The sequence below is a fragment of the Ranitomeya variabilis genome, chromosome 5 (assembly GCF_051348905.1).
Source record: "Ranitomeya variabilis isolate aRanVar5 chromosome 5, aRanVar5.hap1, whole genome shotgun sequence".
NCBI classification, from domain to species: Eukaryota; Metazoa; Chordata; class Amphibia; order Anura; family Dendrobatidae; genus Ranitomeya; species Ranitomeya variabilis.
Genome location: NC_135236.1, coordinates 424,597,132 through 424,613,317, shown reverse-complemented (window position 1 = coordinate 424,613,317; position 16,186 = coordinate 424,597,132). Strand labels below are relative to the sequence as shown.

The window sequence follows — 16,186 nt, the reverse complement described above, 5'->3', positions numbered from 1 at the left end:
TGGGGCGGTTGAATTTTGCGTGCCGTATTATGCCTATGGGCAGAATATTTTGCAGAAGATTGTCCAGGGCGACTGCGGGTGTGCAGTCCGCACATCATTTCATACGATTGAATAAGGAGCATAGGGAGGATTTAGTCGTCTGGCGGCGTTTCTTGGATAATTATAATGGCCGGGCTTTGATTCAACAGGAGGATGTGAATGATTTTGATTGTGACATTTTTACGGACGCAGCTGGCAGTGTTGGCTATGGGGCCTATTGTGCTGGCAAATGGAGTGTTGGCCAATGGCCTGATTGGTGGTGTGAAACTGGTTTGACAAAAAATTTGACATTGCTTGAGCTTTTTCCAATTGTGGTTTCGGTGTTCATTTGGGGTTGTTTGTTTCAGGATAGGCGGGTACGTTTTCATTGCGATAATTTGAGCGTGGTGGCGGTGATTAATAGTCTTTCATCTTCCTCTCCCCCCGGTAATCAGATTGGTTCGGGAGTTAGTGTTGCGGTGCTTGGAGTTGAATACTTGGATTTCGGCGGTGAATGTTCCCGGCGTTCAAAACTCTATAGCCGATGCTTTGTCTCATTTGCAGTGGGAGCGTTTTCGGGAGTTGGTTCCTGAAGCGGAGGATGCAGGAACACCATGCCCTTCTCATTTGTGGCGGATTGTTGCAGACGTGGAGGTCGGTTGATACAGGCCTCAGTGTCGGGAGGGACGTGGTTAGGTTACGAATCATCATGGCATATGTGGGAGGGGTGGTTGGAGCAGTTGGGTTTGGTTCATTCGGATGGTGATAAGGTGATGGTGATTTTGTTTTTGATTGGGTCGGCGGAGGAATGGGGTTGGTCAGTGTTGCGGCTGAATAAATTTATAGCTGGTTTGGCTTTTGGTTTCAAGCTTCAGGGTTCCGTGGATGTTACTAAGGATTTCTTGATTCGGCAGGCGTTAAAAGGTTTTCAGAGGGGTTCGTCAACTTGCGATGCGCGGCGGCCCATTTCTTTTGGGACGTTGGAACGTTTGGGGGAGGCCTTGGGGGGTATTTGTAGTTCTCATTTCGACGCTGTCTTGTTTCGGTTGGCGTTTTCATTGGCCTTTTTCGGGGCGTTGAGACTTGGAGAGTTGGTGTCCCCTAATCGGCTTAAAGTGGGGGGTTTGTTAGCAGAGGATGTGGAATTTTGGGTTGGTGGAATCGCCTTTTGGATTAGGCGGTCAAAGACCGATCAGTTGGGTAAAGGGAAACGTGTGGTTTTAGGGAAGGTGGTTGGGGGTTTGATGTGCCCTCATCGGTGTTTGGAGGATTATTGGAGATTGTGGCCTGGCAGGTCTGGCCCACTTTTGTGGCACCGGCAAGGTGAGTTTTTGTCGCAGTTTCAGTTCACGGTGGTATTGAGAAAAGGGCTGACGTCGTTAGGCCTTGACCCATTTTCCTTTGGGTCACACTCGTTCCGGATTGGGGCAGCATCTGAGGCTGCTGGTTTGGGTTTGGGCCCGGAAATTATTAAGTGTATTGGCAGGTGGGCGTCTAATCGTTACCTGTCTTATGTTCGACATTGATGTTGGTTACTGGTTTGTCGGCTATTAATTGTTGTTTTATTTTGCAGGTCGGACCCCACTGCTGGCCTGGATATTTGGACACTCTTTTGTGCATTGGGGTGCGATTCGTGCAGATGCTAGGCCTGATGGTAGGCAAATGAGTTTTAAGAGAGATGAGGTGTTGGTTCGTTGGTTGGGTTTTCGGGGCATGTTGTGGCGCAGCATACTATCCGAATTTGCCCGCGCTGCTACTTTGGATCGTTCCCCGGACATTGTTGTGGTGCATTTGGGTGGGAATGATTTGGGGTCTAAGCCGGTAAGAGAGTTGATCCGGGATATCCGCTTCGATTTCCTGAGAATGTGGGTATCCTTTCCAGGAATGGTGACAGTTTGGTCGGATATCGTGCCTAGGAAAATGTGGAGGGCGGTACGTTCCCTTAAGGGGATTAATAGGGCCCGGGTGAAGCTGAACAGGGCCGTTGCAAGCTTTGTCTCCCGGAACGGAGGCGTGGCAGCTCGGCATTTTGAATTGGAGGCTGGTGTGGGAAATTTTTGGAGGCGGGATGGCGTTCATTTGAACGATATTGGTATGGACTTGTGGATGTTGGCTATTCAGGAAGGTGTTGAGAGAGCTATGGCGGTGGTGGGGCACTCGCGAGCATGAGGTGTCAGTGCTGCTCGTGGTTGGCGGGGGTCGGGGTTCTTGGAGTTGGTGTTTTATTGGGCTTATCTGGCTTTGGTTTAATGGCTCTGGACGGGGAGTTTACCCCGGGAGCTTTGGGGTTTTGTTTGCCCGGAAAAATGGGTTACATGGTGCCCTCGAGCTGGAGGTTACGGCTGAGGGTAAAGAAGGTTTTCATTTTAAAAGTTGGTTTGGGCTTTTGCCTATTGGTGGCCAGATTTATTATCTCCAAGAACCCTCCCCTCAAGTTTTTATACAAATGTATAAATGGTTATTTATGTTTGTTTTGTTAATAAAATGGCTGCTGTGGCCAAATTATCCAAAGAATTAATTGTTGTGTCTTAATTGTGGGTAAGAAATATATTGTGGGGGAAGGTGGTCAGGGGTAGGCTTTATGCGGCATCTTGAAGGACCAATCTTGGGATACGCAGTCAAGCGGGGGGGCTGAAGGAACGCAGTTAAACGAAAGCTCCCCATGACTGCATTGCCAAGGGGACTGGGGGAGCATTGTTTAAAATTAAAGCAGGGTCAGTGGGGATTGGTTTAAGGGGTGGAGGAAAGGGGTGGCCTGTAGCTTGTAGAGTGGGCTTTTAGGAAAAGTGCGGGAAGAGGGCCATTACCTGGTTAGGCAGCAGAGTGAGAAGCCCACCCACCCTCCCTTGTTTTAGTTTGGTTTTGGGTGTTTTTTCTTGGGCTTGGGGGGGAGTGGTGGAGGTGGGATTTTTAAATTAGTCTTTTTGGTGGGGTTCGAGTTGTACTGTCGTCACAGTGGCTGGTTGGCGGGGGGCGGGGTTCTTGGAGTTGGTGTTTTATGGGGCTGATCTGGCTTTGGTTTAATGGCTCTGGACGGGGAGTTTACCCCGGGAGCTTTGGGGTTTTGTTTGCCCGGAAAAACGGGTTACATGGTGCCCTCGAGCTGGAGGTTACGGCTGAGGGTAAAGAAGGTTTTCATTTTAAAAGTTGGTTTGGGCTTTTGCCTATTGGTGGCCAGATTTATTAGCTCCAAGAACCCTCCCCTCAAGTTTTTATACAAATGTATAAATGGTTATTTATGTTTGTTTTGTTAATAAAATGGCCGCTGTGGCCAAATTATCCAAATAATTAATTGTTGTGTCTTAATTGTGGGTAAGAAATATATTGTGGGGAAGGTGGTCAGGGGTAGGCTTTATGCGGCATCTTGAAGGACCAATCTTGGGATACGCAGTCAAGGAGATGAAGTATTTCTACCAGAAAATTATTGCAATTACACACATTTCGTTATACACATGTTTATTTCCTTTGTGTGTATTGGAACAACACAAAAAAAAAAAAGGCAAAATGGACATATTTTCACGCAAAAACCAAAAGATTGTCCGGATACAATTGTTGGCACTCTGAACTTAATATTTGGCTGCACACCCTTTGGAATAAATAACTGCAATCAATCGCTACCTGCAACCATCAATAAGCTTCTTACACCTCTCAGTTGGAATTTTGGACCACTGTTCATTTGCAAACTGCTCCAGGTCTCTCATATTTGAATGGTGCCTGCTCCCAACAGCAATTTTAAGATCTCTCCACAGGTTTTCAGTGGGATTTAGATCCGGACTCATTGCTGGTCACTTCAAAACTCTCCAGCGGTTTTGAAGTATGTTTGTCCTGCTTGTAGACCCATGATGTAGGACCCAAACCCAGCTTTCTGACACTGGGCACTACATTACAACCCAAAATCCTGTGGTAATCTTCAGATTTCATGATGCCTTACACACAGTGAAGAGTTAGATACCTTGCCGATTGGGGTACACATTATTGCATTGTTGCCGTGGGATGGCTTTTACATTTTTTGATCAAAACAGTGTTAACTAAGTATCCTGTGTTATTTTCTTGTACTATTAGGCTGTGTGCACACGTTGCTGATTTTCTGTGTTTTTTTAGCGTTTTTTCCCGATAAAAACGCTATAAAACCGCAAAAAAAGCATACAATATGCATCCCATCATTTAGAATGAATTCTGCATGTTTTGTGCACATGATGCGTTTTTTTTCCGCGAAAAAAACGCATCGCGGTAAAAAACGCAGCATGTTCATTAATTTCGCGTTTTTTTTGCGGATTTCCCACTATAAAATGCATTGGGAAATGTCCGGGAAAAAACGCATCAAAAACGCACCAAAAACGTGTAAAAAACGCATGCAGATTTCTTGCAGATTTCTTGCAGAAAATTTCAGGTTTTTCTCAGGAATTTTCTGCAAGTATTCCTGAACGTGTGCACATAGCCTCACTAGTTATTTACTTACTGCAGGATATTTGGTAATTTTGTTTTTGTCTTTGGTTCTGTTTATTAAATGGCCACAGTGTGAATGCGCACCTATGCATTGCACTTACACCAAAATATGCTCTGGCTTAATTTTTGCTATTGAGTACATGAAGATAAATCCCACTTAGGTTGTGATCAGAAACAAAAATCTGCAGTCCCTTAGTGAGCATCATTGTGGGTGTCAGCATTCAGACCTCCACCATGGCTATCCATTAAAGTGTCTACATTGAACAGTAGAAATTCAGTTATGGTACTCTAGATTTCTTTTCTTAATGTAAAATGTGTTGTCTCTCACTTATCTTACATCCAAAAATATTTTCTGTGTTTTTATTTAAATTACACATTGAAACCGTTAGCTTGTGATGTCATGCAGGGAATTGCTAAGTGTACATCAAATATATGCTAAATGTTTCCATCAGTCATTTCATATATTTGTTTTGCTCCATTATCATATAATAATGACAAAGTCACTTTCACTGAGTACAAGTCATTTCAGAAGAATCTGCAGTACATTGATTTTTTGAATAAAACATAAACATTCACTTTAAACCCTAGAACTGATGTTTCTCTAATTCTAAATAAATGTACATATTTTAAGTTGGAAACAAATGATTATAATTTTCCTGCCAACACAAAATATTTTCTATGATGTCATATAATATGTAATGATTATCATTTGGCAAAATTAGATGCTTAAAATAACAGAACGAAACGGCTCATCCATTTGCATTCTGTTTACCAGTATAAGCTATAAGAGCGAGTCCCTGGTGTCACAATATATTTTAGGAGCTGAACAACAGTGAAACATCTGCCCCCAGGTTGTTTAACTCTCTTAAGGTACCGTCACACTAAACGACTTTATAACGATATCGCTAGCGATCCGTGACGTTGCAGCGTCCTCGCTAGCGATATCGTTTAGTTTGACACGCAGCAGCGATCAGGATCCTGCTGTGATATCGCTGGTCGGAGCTAGAAGTCCAGAACTTTATTTGGTCGTCAGGTCGGCGTGTATCGTCGTGTTTGACAGTAAAAGCAACGATGCCAGCAATGTTAAACATGGAGCTAACGACCTGTGAGAACGATAAGTGAGTCACCGTTACGTCACAGGATCGCTCCTGCATCGTTCTGGAGCTGCTGTGTTTGACATCTCTACAGCGACCTAAACAGCGACGCTGCAGCGATCGGATCGTTGTCTATATCGCTGCAGCGTCGCTTAGTGTGACGGTACCTTTAGGCCAACATCACATTGCATAAATTGTGCAGAAGGGCTCCTGAAGAAATGCTGGTACATGCTCTCAGTAAATGATAGTAAGAGTATATAAGTGCAAATTACACCTAGACTATATAAAAACAAATGTATCATAGGCTCTTATACCAGTGCAAGAATAATCAAGACTCTCTACGTGCTGGTATTTCAGCTTGTTTTGCTTCTTTTGGATGACTTTTGAATATATAAGTCTGATAGTTATCTTTTCCGCGTTTGATTCATGATTCTTTTAATGCCAAAACAGTAAACTGAAAATCATAAGACTATTTCTGAGCATCCAGCAATGCAATAACTATGGTTTATGATGGAATAATAAACATCAATCCAAGCTGCAGATGACGCTAATCTTTTAGAAAATATTGCCTTTTCAAATTTAAGAAACTGTACTTATATATAACATTATCTCATGTCAGAGCAGAATTTAAAATCACAGTAATGCCATTATACTCTATTATATAGATATGCATTAGGTCAGTGACGCCAGAATAGTGGTCTGTGAGCTGCATGCGGCTCTAATGTACCCAGTGTGGCAAGGAAAAACCCTTAGGCATCCGGTCCAACTAGTGCTACCTTTCCCGAGTTAATAATCAACGCAACTGCCAACTGTCCAGCAAGCTTGTTCAGGAGGTCAGAGAAACCTCTTTACTGTCTCTGCCACTATCCTGGATGGTTTCTTTGGAGTGCTGCAGTCTCTGCCACTCCCACTGAAATGATGGACAGTGACAGTGCGCTTTCTTACCGGCTCTGATCAGAAGCGTTCTTTTGGTGGCTCATTACTTCTGATCAGAGCTGGCGAGTGAGCCCAATGTCACTGTGCATATTACACAGTGACAATCTACTGAGTATACGTCAGAATTGACAACTGACGCACGTTCAGTAAGGCAGGGACTAGTCCAGCCCCTGAAATGAACATCACTGATGACACTTAATTTCAGGGAGTGCAGCCTCTGCCCCCTGGTGACAGCATGCACTGGGGATTCTTAAGCAAAACATCATCAAAGAGGAAGTAGTAAAAAAAATAATGTCGTTAGACAGAGTACAGAGGGAATGGTAGGGACTTTCTTATTAACGTATATTAGAAAGTAGATTAGACTGTGACATTGAATAGATAGACATTTAGGATTAAAATAAATAATTGTTTCAGGCCACCCCTTTAATGCAAATAAATAACATTTATTTATAACCCTGGACATTTTTACTTCCCTAATCGGAAATTAGTGAATTCACTGGACCCATCCATAAAAGCGCAGAATATTTACTCTATGACAGGGTTGTCAAACTCAAACATACAGTGAGCCAAAAATAAAAACTTGGACAAAGTTGCAGGACAACCTTAATATTTATAACACTAATCATGACAGAAAAAAAGGGGAGGAGGGTGGGGAAAATATAGGTTGGGGGAATCTGCCAAAGGTAGGGAGAACTCCAATACTGCAGGAGAAGTTGAGGTTGTGGGAATGGGAGACAGCAGCATACAGGGGAATACAAAGGATGTGGTGACTCTCAAATAGGAGGATAACAATGTACAGAAAAGCAAAATGAAGAACACATGACCAAATAGAGCAATAAAAGAAATCACAGCATGAGCGCACTGGCTCAATATCATACCTGTGCCCAGCTTGTGGAGGAGATGGATGGGAGAGCACAAGGGGAGTGTGCGCTGATGTAGGGAGGACAGGAGGGAATGTCCGGCTCAGGGGAATGCTGGTCAGGAAGTGCGTTATGGCTGGGGAGCTCATTACTATGGGGAATGTTGTAGACAGCCTTGTAGTAACCAGTGAGCATGCCAGTTTGGATATACATGATTTGTAGCAGTAGCATGTGCTGTCTACCAGTGAGCGAGCTCTAGTAGACATTTGGTATTTTATCGTGCGCAAACTATAATTGCACTGGGGTCTGGGTTTGACCTCTGTGCTCTATGCTAGCTCCAGAAATTGTACAATATGTAGATTTATATGTTTGGGTTTTTTTTCATCCCATCTTGATCTGTGATCCTTGAAAATATCTTTTACAAATAAAAGAACAGATCTACAAACATTTGTTTTTGGAAAGTTTTGAAGGAAACCACATGTATGTGCAATTAAAATTGAGCATATGTCTATATAATTGTACAATGCATTTCACAATGCACTTTTTCTAATGATAGTACAGTTTTCTGTATAGTTTCTCTGTCTTTATTTATAAATCATCAGTTCCCCTAACAGAGATAGAATCAGATGATAGAAAGCTAAAGCTTTTTATTTACCAGGATGGATGCCACCCTTCCATCTAAACAGTAAGCATGCTTCCAATCTATCACTTGCTTTCTCGAAATGAAGGGATAACTAATGAGCCTCCCGCTTTATCACTAAGGGAGCGGTGAAATCTGTGCACCACTAATGTGGAAGTGTAAAAGAATAAAGCTGACCATACAATAGAGAGTTTACACTCTTTTAGCAAACAATATTCATATACTTCAAAGCAGAAAACCACATTTTTCCCAATTAATTGCATGGCATTTTCAACAAAATGCTGAAGTATAATTTTCTAATGGGGATTTCTAGCACATACAGTACAGACCGAAAGTTTGGACACACCTTCTCATTTAAAGATTTTTCTGTATTTTCATGACTATGAAAATTGTACATTCACACTGAAGGCATCAAAACTATGAATTAACACATGTGGAATTATATACTTAACAAAAAAGTGTGAAACAACTGAAATTATCTCTTATATTCTAGGTTCTTCAAAGTAGCCACCTTTTGCTTTGATTACTGCTTTACACACTCTTGGCATTCTCTTGATGAGCTTCAAGAGGTAGTCACCGGAAATGGTCTTCCAACAGTCTTGAAGGAGTTCCAAGAGATGCTTAGCACTTGTTGGCCCTTTTGCCTTCACTCTGCGGTCCAGCTCACCCCAAAACATCTCGATTGGGTTCAGGACTGGTGACTGTGGAGGTCAGGTCATCTGGCGTAGCACCACATCACTCTCCTTCTTGGTCAAATAGCCCTTACACAGCCTAGAGGTGTGTTTGGGGTCATTTTCCTGTTGAAAAATAAATGATGGTCCAACTAAACATAAACCGGATGGAATAGCATGCCGCTGCAAGATGCTGTGGTAGCCATGCTGGTTCAGTATGCCTTCAATTTTGAATAAATCCCCAACAGTGTCACCAGCAAAGCACCATCACACCATCACACCTCCTCCTCCATGCTTCACTGTGGGAACCAGGCATGTAGAGTCCATCCGTTCACCTTTTCTGCGTTGCACAAAGACATGGTGGTTGGAACCAAAGATCTCAAATTTGGACTCATCAGACCAAAGCACAGATTTCCACTGGTCTAATGTCCATTCCTTGTGTTCTTTAGCCCAAACAAGTCTCTTCTGCTTGCTGCCTGTCCTTAGCAGTGGTTTCCTAGCAGCTATTTTACCATGAAGGCCAGCTGCACAAAGTCTCCTCTTAACAGTTGTTGTAGAGATGTGTCTGCTACTAGAACTCTGTGTGGCATTCACCTGGTCTCTAATCTCAGCTGCTGTTAACCTGCAATTTCTGAGGCTGGTGACTCGGATAAACTTATCCTCAGAAGCAGAGGTGACTCTTGGTCTTCCTTTCCTGTGGCGCTCCTCATGTGAGCCAGTTTCATTGTAGCGCTTGATGGTTTTTGCAACTGCACTTGGGGACACTTTCAAAGTTTTCCCAATTTTTCGGACTGACTGACCTTCATTTCTTAAAGTAATGATGGCCACTCGTTTTTCTTCACTTAGCTGCTTTTTTCTTGCCATGATACAAATTCTAACAGTCTATTCAGTAAGACTATCAGCTGTATATCCACCAGACTTCTGCACAACACAACTGATGGTCCCAAAACCATTTATAAGGCAAGAAATCCCACTTATTAAACCTGATAGGGCATACCTGTGAATTGAAAACCATTCCCGGTGACTACCTCTTGAAGCTCATCAAGAGAATGCCAAGAGTGTGCAAACCAGTCATCAAAGCAAAAGGTGGCTACTTTGAAGACCTAGAATATAAGACATAATTTCAGTTGTTTCACACTTTTTTGTTAAGTATATAATTCCACATGTGTTAATTCATAGTTTTGATGCCTTCAGTGTGAATGTACAATTTTCATAGTCATGAAAATACAGAAAAATCTTTAAATGAGAAGGTGTGTCCAAACTTTTGGTCTGTACTGTATGTAATGCTTCTACTATCGAATAGTCCAGAAACATTCAATAGATGTCACTTTAATGCCCAATGCCATAAAGCTATTTATCTCAACCCCCCCCATACATGTCTGTTCTGATAAAGATTGTGGAGTAGGCAACAGTCAAATATCTATGGTTTAATCCTCCTGAAAACAATAAATAGTAATATTGCAATCCAACAGCTCAATGCTTCTCTGCAGGCAGATGTTGGTGGACTCATGACACTACCATACAGATAATATAATGATCTGGTTCTGCTGTGATATACAGTATGAGTTTAGCCAGCATTTATCTAATGTGTATGGACACCTTACATTATCCTGACTTCTGGTACAGTCAAAGTCACCTCCAAAGGTTCACAGAATTTGGGCTACAAGTGGTCCTGTTGGCAGCGGATTAATCTCTGTATTGTCCAGATGTTCAACGGTGAATATATATATATTCAGAAACAAACATAATACAGCTTACAACTGGTATTTCTTATAGCTTAGGATCTTAGCACATTGTCTGTCAGCTTGCAAAGTGAAAGTAAAATGTGCTCCAGTTACACACACAGTGAACAGAGAATTCCAGTTGTTGCTCTGGTCAACTCATATTTGCTATGTATAGAAGTGCCCTCACTGCCTCTCTGTATTTCTTATTGTTAGGTAACAGATCATCTCCTCCTCCCAACTTTAAGGAGGATGGTTCCACTGAGATTGATAAACCCCTGGTTTCTGACATTCCAAACTGATTCAGAATTGAGTTGATTCTTGCACTTTGGTCTAGAAGAAAGCTTCCATCTTCTTCTCTTTGGAGCTAAATTCCTAGATAATATGTCACATTTCCAATGTGTTTAATTTCAAAATGCTGATTCAGAATTTTAGTCATCTTTGCAATTTCTGTTTCCTTTTGATGAACGATAATCACGTCTTCCACATATTAGAGAATATACATCCACTTTCCGTCTGTACATTTTGAATATAAACACGGATCTGTTTTACTTCTTTCAAATACTTCCAATAAGACTTTGTTAATTTTCGTGTTCCACGCTCTTGCCGATTGCTTAAGACCATAGAGAGATTTTTGGAGTTTGCAAACAAGATTCTCTTCACCCTCTTTGATATAACCCTCAGGTTGAGTCATGTACAAGTCCTCTTCAATGTCACCATTTAAAAAAGCAATTTTGATGTCCAGGTGTCTGATAAACATGTTTTGTACAGCAGTTATAGCCATTAGAGTCCTGAATGTGGTCTGCTTAGCAACTGGAGAAAATGTGGCATCATAATCTTCGCCATATTTCTGAGAATATCTTTTTGTGACTAATCTTGCTTTAAATCTGTGAACCTTGCCTTCAGGGTCATTTTTGGTCCTAAAAACCCATTTACATTTGATGGCTTTCTTGCTTTGTGGTAGTTTGGTGACTTTCCAAGTGTGAACTTGATGAAGGGACTTCATTTTCCTCATTAGCAGCATTAATCCACTTAAGTTTTTCAAGGACAGGTAGTTGTTGCATCTCATCCCATGACTGCAGCTCCAACTCAGGTAGTGTTTTGACAAAGTAGGATAGATGCTTAGCTGGTATACCTTTGTTTGATCTGGATCATCTCCTGACTTCAGGTTCCCCTGATTTTTCTGCTGCTTTTCAGTGATTGAAGAAACTAACCAAATTTCCACATCCCTTTTCTTGTTATTTTTAAATTGAGACTGAGATTGCTGCTGCTTCAGCTGGACTACTGGTATGATGTCAAGAAACTTGAGTGACACAACGTTCTTATCAAGCATTACATCTCTGCTTATTGTGACCTTGTTCATTTCTGGGTGCAGGATTCTATATCCTTTCTGGGTTTCAATGCAGCCCACCAGGAAGCCATCTTTTGCATAAGATTCCCACTTCGTACATTTTTATTAGGGAACATGTACAAATACTGTCATGATTGCTTCACCCCAATATGTTGTTGGCAAATCGGCATCAAATAGCATACTTCCTCCACTTTCGCTTTTTACAGTGGTCTGAAATACGATTACATTTTTCCTTAAAACATTTTGTGTCTCATTACTAGTTTATTCAGTTCCATTATTTGCACATAGAATTTTTGCCATTCTCCCAAATTTGTTATATAGTTCAGCAATATATAGTTCAATTTTTTTCTGGAATTTCATTTTTGCTGTGAAGCAGATAAACAACTATATTTCTTGAATCATCATCTATAAATGTGAGAAAATATCTCTTCTTTGCAGGAGTATTAGTACTTATTGGACCACAAACATCTATGTGTATTAAGTCCAGAAGCTGTTCTGATTTTGTAGTACTATTCTTAGGAAAGGATTTCCTTTACATTTTCATTTTAAGACGGCTGCTACATTTCATTGTCTGATTACACAAATTATTTATTTATTTATTTTGCTGTGCTTGTATAGCACTATCTTATTCCGCAGCGCTTTACAGATATAATTACTGTCCTCATTGGGGCTCACAATCTAGGTTCCCTATCAGTATGTATTTGAAGTGTAGGAAGAAACCGAAGAACCCGGAGGAAACCCACGCAAACACAAGGAAAACATACAGACTCCTTGCAGATGTTGTCCTTGCTTAAATATTGGAGGTGCATCTCCATTTCTTTGGAAAGGTGTCTGTGTGATAAAGAACTTGGTTCTTAATACATAAAATTTGTGAGGACTTACTTGTTCAGGTAATTAACAGAAAACAGATTCCTACTGATGTACCTAGAAAAGGAAAATATTTTATGCGCATACCCTTCTTTCAAAAAAGTATACTTTAACCAGATGTGTCGTTTCAGGTCCTTTATAACAGCGGTGTAAAGTTTTAAAGAAAATCTGTCAGCAGGTTTTTGTTATGTAATTCGAGAGCACCATGATGTAGGGGCTGTGAGCCTGTGCGTGTAATTCTATCACAACTGCTGCACCCAGTAAACTAAGTGATATATGGCTGAATCAGAGTTTCTGTGCCTTCATCACACAGCTGTCAGATTACATAGCAAAATCCTGCTGACAGATTCATATAAACAATGTTTATATCTGTGATAATATAAATATAATGTAAAGTTTTAAAGAAAATCTGTCAGCAGGTTTTTGTTATGTAATTCGAGAGCACCATGATGTAGGGGCTGTGAGCCTGTGCGTCACTTACTGGGCTGTGTGTTGTTTCAACACAATAGGGTAGATTATTATAACAGGACAATCTGCCCTTGTGCCTCCTAGTCTAACCATGTCCCCAGCACTGATTAGTAGCTTTCAGTCAATATACCTTGTATGCAGCAACATCTGAGTTCTGCTAAATCTGCAGCAGAAAAAGGTGTAATTCTATCACAACTGCTGCACCCAGTAAACTAAGTGATATATGGCTGAATCAGAGTTTCTGTGCCTTCATCACACAGCTGTCAGATTACATAGCAAAATCCTGCTGACAGATTCATATAAACAATGTTTATATCTGTGATAATATAAATATAATGTAATTCATGTAATATTTAAAGTGTTTTTTTTTTTCATTTTTTGTCTTATTATAGTGTCAATATGTTTACTTGCATCAGTGTGTTAGAGATGTCTTAAGAGCAAGAAAACTGCGAAATGAGCAAGATAATCCTGTATTTCCAATTTATGAAAATGTGAATCCAGAATATCATAGAGGTGAGAACTGATGTAAATACAGTACCTGTACCCTTAAAGGGAGTCCGTCCCCACCAAAATGCACAATACAGATTATAGAGTGTTATAGGGGATTTAGCAAATAGCAATGAGTAGGCTTGGGGTATGGTATGCTGCAGCATTACTGACGGACTGAATGGTGCCGGTATGTACGCGGATGCATATAGTGGTCGCATGCATTCTTTTCCCTGTCTCATTTCTCGCTGCACTAATACACCCAGAATTCCAGTGAGCGGCATGAGAAGAAAGGAGACAGAGAGGGCAATAGGCGCGACCATGGCAGACGCTGGTGGCATTTAGACAGTGCTCACTCTGGGAAGTGAGCACTGCCAATCAGAAGCGTAGGAAGAGACCCAATATGCAAATGAGGAGGCATACCGGTGCACCAACATCTCCTCATTTGTCTCTGAATGAAAAGGTATTTTCTCAGGCACTGTACCAGTTACAGGTACCGTGCTAGTATGGTTATTCTAGGGGCTAAGTCCCCTACACCATTGTATAGCCTATTTAAAATGCATTTTGGGGGTGACAGACTCCCTTTAACTTATGTTTTTGTAATCCAAATTAACAATTAAATCTATTTTTTTCAGAAAATGTGTATGCCAGACAATAACTACGAAGTCTACAAAGACTACGCATGAGACACTGCGCGTATCTTCAGTATTTCTTCTGCATGTTGTAATGTACTGTATATGTAATATACCTGTACATCACATCAAGCCTCATGATATATGTAAATATATTCGCATTTACAGACTGCTTACTTAACTCCTTGTTGTAAAATTGAAGACCCTGGATGAACTCTGACCACTCTGCAATAGCTGACGATCTGCATTGTGTCAATGTATCCAGCACATTTGCATTAGTGCATTGACATCTCAATGACATATTCTCCAATCTCATCTGTGTCAGGGACCTCTTCATCTTCCGTCAAACCGCATCTGGTTATTTTCATGTAGAATAAAAAAGCAGGAATGATCTGTCCATGAATTATGAGGAGCTTACTTCATATACCATGTAGAGGTTGGGCTTGTGCTTTTATGCTTGAAATGGAAATACGCTGTATATAATAGCACAAGATTGATCCCACTTTATAGTTCATAATGGCGGCTTTTGTCGCTGCGTGCCTATTCTCTAATCCAAGCATTACTCCCTCGTACTAAGCAATTTCTATAAAAAGTATAGCTTTTATGCACTTACATAGGCTGGAAAGTCTAGGGTTTCCATTTGTAAAAGATCCCAAATATTCAGATAATGTTACATATATGCATATCCTTAGTCCATTGGTATATCAAGTGCTGAATGTATCAGAATGTATCACTCTCACCCAGCAATTTGCACTCAGCCAGAACCTAGGCACTTGTGTAATGGATGAATCATACAATATAAGCTATTTAGAACCGTGGCACTTATAAAGTGGTGCTTTAGTGGCCGAACCTCAGCTATGGTAAACTATCGCCACTGTGATTTCTGGCATGGGTGTATATAGATGTGATATGGAAGAGCATTGTGTTTCTATGAGATGTTAAAGGCATGTTCTTACTACAATATACAATATATAAAATGCGCAGGCTGCGATAATGCTACATCCAAACATTAGCACTTGGATGTTTCAGCCCAGTCATGAGTTATTACATTCTTACTGAACCAGAATGCATTTATTAGCTGGTTTATCATATTGTGTATTAAAGTATATCCTGTAAAAACAAGTGATGCAGAATGGTAGGCATATCTCGTCACCCGGTATACACTCACCCTGGAACATGAAATGCAGACATAGAATCTGGGTCACATTGACAAGCATTATCTGAAAAGGTTTGTTTTCCGAATTGCAGGTTACCATGGTAATTAAAATGCTCATTGGGAAATGGCTAGAACATTATTCGTTAGTAAGTTAGAATTCTGACTCAATGATTCTTAAAGTGAAATTTCACACTGGCTTTACTTTATGGAAGCAGGTAGATACAGTGGGGCAAAAAAGTATTTAGTCAGTCAGCAATAGTGCAAGTTCCACCACTTAAAAAGATGAGAGGCGTCTGTAATTTACATCATAGGTAGACCTCAACTATGGGAGACAAACTGAGACAAAAAATTCCAGAAAATCACATTGTCTGTTTTTTTATCATTTTATTTGCATATTATGGTGGAAAATAAGTATTTGGTCAGAAACAAAATTTCATCTCAATACTTTGTAAAATATCCTTTGTTGGCAATGACAGAGGTCAAACGTTTTCTGTAAGTCTTCACAAGGTTGCCACACACTGTTGTTGGTATGTTGGCCCATTCCTCCATGCAGATCTCCTCTAGAGCAGCGATGTTTTTGGCTTTTCGCTTGGCAACACGGACTTTCAACTCCCTCCAAAGGTTTTCTATAGGGTTGCGATCTGGAGACTGGCTAGGCCACTTCAGGACCTTGAAATGCTTCTTACGAAGCCACTCCTTCGTTGCCCTGGCGGTGTGCTTTGGATCATTGTCATGTTGAAAGACCCAGCCACGTTTCATCTTCAATGCCCTTGCTGATGGAAGGAGGTTTGCACTCAAAATCTCACGATACATGGCCCCATTCATTCTTTCATGTACCCG

General features: G+C 41.0%; 1 protein-coding gene across 2 annotated transcripts in view; it reads left to right on the top strand.

Annotated features, from left to right (window-relative positions):
* PTPRB (protein tyrosine phosphatase receptor type B) overlaps positions 1 to 15,587 on the top strand; it is a 229,405-nt gene extending 213,818 nt beyond the window's left edge. For both annotated transcript variants that reach the window (XM_077265275.1, XM_077265276.1), the window contains 2 exons: positions 13,465 to 13,585; positions 14,194 to 15,587. In XM_077265275.1, coding sequence (XP_077121390.1) covers positions 13,465 to 13,585; positions 14,194 to 14,216 — 144 coding nt within the window. In that variant the 3' untranslated portion in view covers positions 14,217 to 15,587. The remainder of the gene's footprint in view (positions 1 to 13,464; positions 13,586 to 14,193) is intronic.
* Positions 15,588 to 16,186: the final 599 nt, after the last annotated feature.